At 44.2% G+C, this 1,805-nt stretch overlaps 1 protein-coding gene across 1 annotated transcript in view; it reads right to left on the reverse strand.

Annotated features, from left to right (window-relative positions):
- TGFBI (transforming growth factor beta induced) overlaps window positions 1-1,805 on the reverse strand; it is a gene marked incomplete at its 5' end in the record, with an annotated part of 18,187 nt that overhangs the window by 6,380 nt on the left and 10,002 nt on the right. Inside the window, 2 exons of the mRNA XM_029084116.1 lie at window positions 560-716; window positions 1,648-1,794. Of these exons, the coding sequence (XP_028939949.1) occupies window positions 560-716; window positions 1,648-1,794 (304 nt within the window). The remainder of the gene's footprint in view (window positions 1-559; window positions 717-1,647; window positions 1,795-1,805) is intronic.

Here is a 1,805-nt window from a genome sequence, read left to right on the forward strand (position 1 = left end):
GCTGGAAAAACCAACTATAAAATTCTTGCAGCTCTTAGGGGTCGTGTTCAACAGCAAGGACCTCCTGTACAGCACTATAAGGGGCTCCACTCCAAAAAATGCACAGTCATTTTAAATTGTGCTGATTTTAATTCAGCAGCCTGTGAAATGATGTGCCTAAAAAGAGTAATTTTTATACACCTTTGTCGACTTTAGAAAGGTTTTGTGTGGTTATTTGACTCACTTGTCAGGGCAGGTTACCTTGACTAGATACTGGCTTTCTTACATCTTGCCGCATTGATAGGAATCACCAACACATAACAGGAGTGCTGAAGGAAAACTCAGCAAAGGGACTGCTTCAGCTCCCTCCTCCATATCTGGATAACATCCCCTCTGCCACGTCTACACATCTACCATGTCTACATCCAAAGAAATCTGGGCTGTCCAGTTTAAAAAGCTGGAGTTTGTCAAATGTGTTTACTGCAGCTGTTGTCAGGGGGTATCAAGGAGCCATTCAGATGCCCTTGAGAAGGAATTTAGAAGAACTGCAAAATACTCTTCAGTCTCTCAATGGGTTCAGTAAACAAGCACTCACCCCTCAGGGCTTCTGGGTCCCCCAGAATCCTGTTCAGTGTTTCTCGTGGGATCTTCTCAAAGGCTTCGTTGGTTGGAGCCAAGAGTGTGTACTGGCCTTTGCTTTCCAGCAAGCTGTTGAGGTCAGAAGCAGCCACAGCAGCCTTCAGAGAAATGAGGAGAGAGGGTAAAAGACATTCAGCCAGAATACAAAGGTCAGCATCTTTGTTCAGGCACACATTAAGGGCCAGATTTATTAAGGCTTTTAAAATTTCAGAGGACTTCTTACAAAAATCCCTGAATAGCTTCTTTCAGCACTTTGGTCCCTTTATAAACTTGACCTGGCCCCGTGGTTCTCTTGTGCTCCAGAAATTTGAGTACAAGAACTATTTTTTTTTTTTTTTTTGCAAGACTGAGTTCAAATATCCTGATATGCCTGGAAAGAGTCACAGTAATTCCAGTGAAGAATTCAGATCTGAACCCACAGCTGGCTAACTGCAAAACCCCTGTGCTTTTAAAGTTATTCCTTAACTTGGCAAATAAATTGGTACTCATCAAATCTGAACAGTTAATATCTCCTAAGGCTGTGATTCCCATAGGAGAGTGAAGAGACAGACTCAGTCTACATCTCTTTACTGACAGCAATAGCAGGGTATCAATTATTCTCATAAAACCCTACTTGCACTGTTAGCAAATATTTATCTTCCTAAAGCAAAATCATACAATGGTTTGGCTTGGAAGGGACCTTAAAGATCATCCAGTTCCACCCCCCCTGCCATCAGCAGGGACCTTCCACTAGACCAGGTTGCTCAAAGCCTCATCCAGCCTGGCCTTCAACACTTCCAGGGAGGGGGCATCCACAACTTCCTTGGGCAACCTGTTCCAGTGTCTGACCACCCTCACAGTGAAAAACTTCTCCCTAATATCTAATCTAAACCTCCCCTCTTTCAGCTTAAACCCATTTCCAAGGATTTTATCAGCAGCTTTAGAATCACAGCACCTAGGCACTGGCAAGCTCTTCATGACAATTCACTCAGAGTGGAATGACTGTGAATATCTTTAAGAAACCCTGGAGCACATGTTGGGTGAACTCACCCGAAGGGTCTCCAGGCTTTCCTCAGTCTCAATGATCTGCTGAATGCTGTTTGTAGTGGTGGCAATGACTTTGTCGATGACATGAACCACTCCGTTGGTGGCATGGTGGTCAGCTTTCAAGAGCCTGGCACAGTTCACAGTCACAATCTGCAGAGGGA

The sequence above is a fragment of the Antrostomus carolinensis genome, unplaced genomic scaffold, assembly GCF_000700745.2.
Source record: "Antrostomus carolinensis isolate BGI_N321 unplaced genomic scaffold, ASM70074v2 scaffold2783, whole genome shotgun sequence".
Classification (NCBI taxonomy): Eukaryota; Metazoa; Chordata; class Aves; order Caprimulgiformes; family Caprimulgidae; genus Antrostomus; species Antrostomus carolinensis.